Raw genomic sequence first — 1,603 nt, forward strand, 5'->3', positions numbered from 1 at the left:
AAAAAAAAAAACCACCTCATAAACAGAACTAGAAAGATGGAATTGAAAAAAGAGCGAGGCTGCTGCCAGCAGTGGAGAGGCAAGATTTCTGCGAAAGGTTCAAAAAAGAAAAATATTAAAAAATAATTATAGCCAGTAGAAATTGAACTTACAAAAAATTTGAATTTTTTTGACCACCAAATTATGTTTTTGAGCTGTATCAAAAGAATTTAAAATATAATATATAATAAGCTTTACCTTAAATATCCGTGTAATTTTTCGGCCTAAATTCGCCCAGTCAACCGTAGAATAGAACAAAATAAGGAAAAGGGCAAAGAGATTGATAGTCATCTCTCTTTACAAGAAGGCACCATCTAATTGTCATGCAAACCTCTGCTTTGCAACATGTGTCACTTCCACTCCCCACGCGTCCATTCAACTCCTCTTTAAATTCATCAACTCCTCCACTAATCTTTCATATCACTTCAAAAATTCCTCTCTAAAAGAAACTCACCCTCCCCATATAATCTATCCAATCCATGGCTGACCCACGCCAGCAGCAGCAGCAACAACAAATACAATCCACTGAAGCCATGAAAAGCCTCCTCCCTCAAAAGGGTCCATCAAAATCACAAGTTTTAGCAGTAGTTACTCTTTTCCCAGTTGGAGGTGCTCTCCTTTGTCTTGCTGGGTTGACGCTCACAGGAACTCTTATCGGTCTTGCCGTTGCAACTCCTCTGTTCTTGCTGTTCAGCCCCGTTTTGGTGCCTGCAGTCCTAACCATAGCATTGGCTGTCACCGGATTCTTGACATCCGGAGCTTTCGGGATTACGGCGCTGTCTTCGCTATCTTGGATCATAAACTACTTGAGAGGGCCGGCGAGAGAGCAGTTGGAACATGCAAAAAGGAGAGTGCAGGATACAGCTGGAACCATGGGACAGAGGACAAGGGAAACTGGTCAGAAGCCTCAAGAAGCTGCAGGTGGGAGAACTTGAGCTTGTGTTGTAGACAGACAGTGATGGGTCTTAGACTATATAAGCAAATCAACTTGGATTCGCCAATGTTTGTAGACATGATCTTGTTTGTAGGCGTCATCTTCTTGGAAAATAGATAAATCTGAGTGTTGTGTGTTTTTACACATTGTGTAGTGTGAAAGTTTTCTTTTTCTAGAGTGGGGCAACATTTGGTTTCTTGTGTAATAAATCCGATGCTTTTTTTACTTTTACTATAGAGTTTCATCACCTTAACAAAGCAGTGCCATTGTCCATTCTCCTTGTCTTTTTATTACGTACTATTTACTTTTAGTTTTCAATTAATCAGTAATTGACTTCCATCATGAAGTTTTTTTCTTATAAACAATAAAAGTAGGAGAGTAATCCAGAGAATGAACTACAAGGGAAAAATAACTTAGGCCACAAAATTAATATTTTAAAGAAAATTTAAAATATAAACTTTCATATTAAATATAATTTTATATATAATATTCCTCCGAATGTTGAAATATAAATATTCATCTTAAATATAATTTTATTTATAATATTTCTCCTTCTGTCAACAAGAATATTTCTCCTTGAATGTGTAGAATATTTTTTGAGTAAGTAAGATAGGATGAATTTGGAAGCAA

General features: G+C 36.7%; 1 protein-coding gene across 1 annotated transcript; it reads left to right on the forward strand.

Moving 5' to 3' along the window:
• Positions 1 to 381: 381 nt before the first annotated feature.
• On the forward strand, positions 382 to 1,246 carry LOC109207398 (oleosin 18.2 kDa-like). The gene has a single exon (XM_019370306.1). It carries the CDS (start codon positions 519 to 521, stop codon positions 972 to 974), a length of 456 nt encoding a protein of 151 aa, XP_019225851.1. The 5' UTR covers positions 382 to 518; the 3' UTR covers positions 975 to 1,246.
• The last annotated feature ends 357 nt before the right edge of the window (positions 1,247 to 1,603 follow it).

Source organism: Nicotiana attenuata, unplaced genomic scaffold (genome assembly GCF_001879085.1).
Source record: "Nicotiana attenuata strain UT unplaced genomic scaffold, NIATTr2, whole genome shotgun sequence".
Lineage (NCBI taxonomy): Eukaryota > Viridiplantae > Streptophyta > Magnoliopsida > Solanales > Solanaceae > Nicotiana > Nicotiana attenuata.

Coding starts and splice junctions, on each gene's coding strand:
- LOC109207398 (XM_019370306.1), top strand. CDS start 519: ATGGCTGACCCACGCCAGCAGCAGCAGCAACAACAAATACAATCCACT.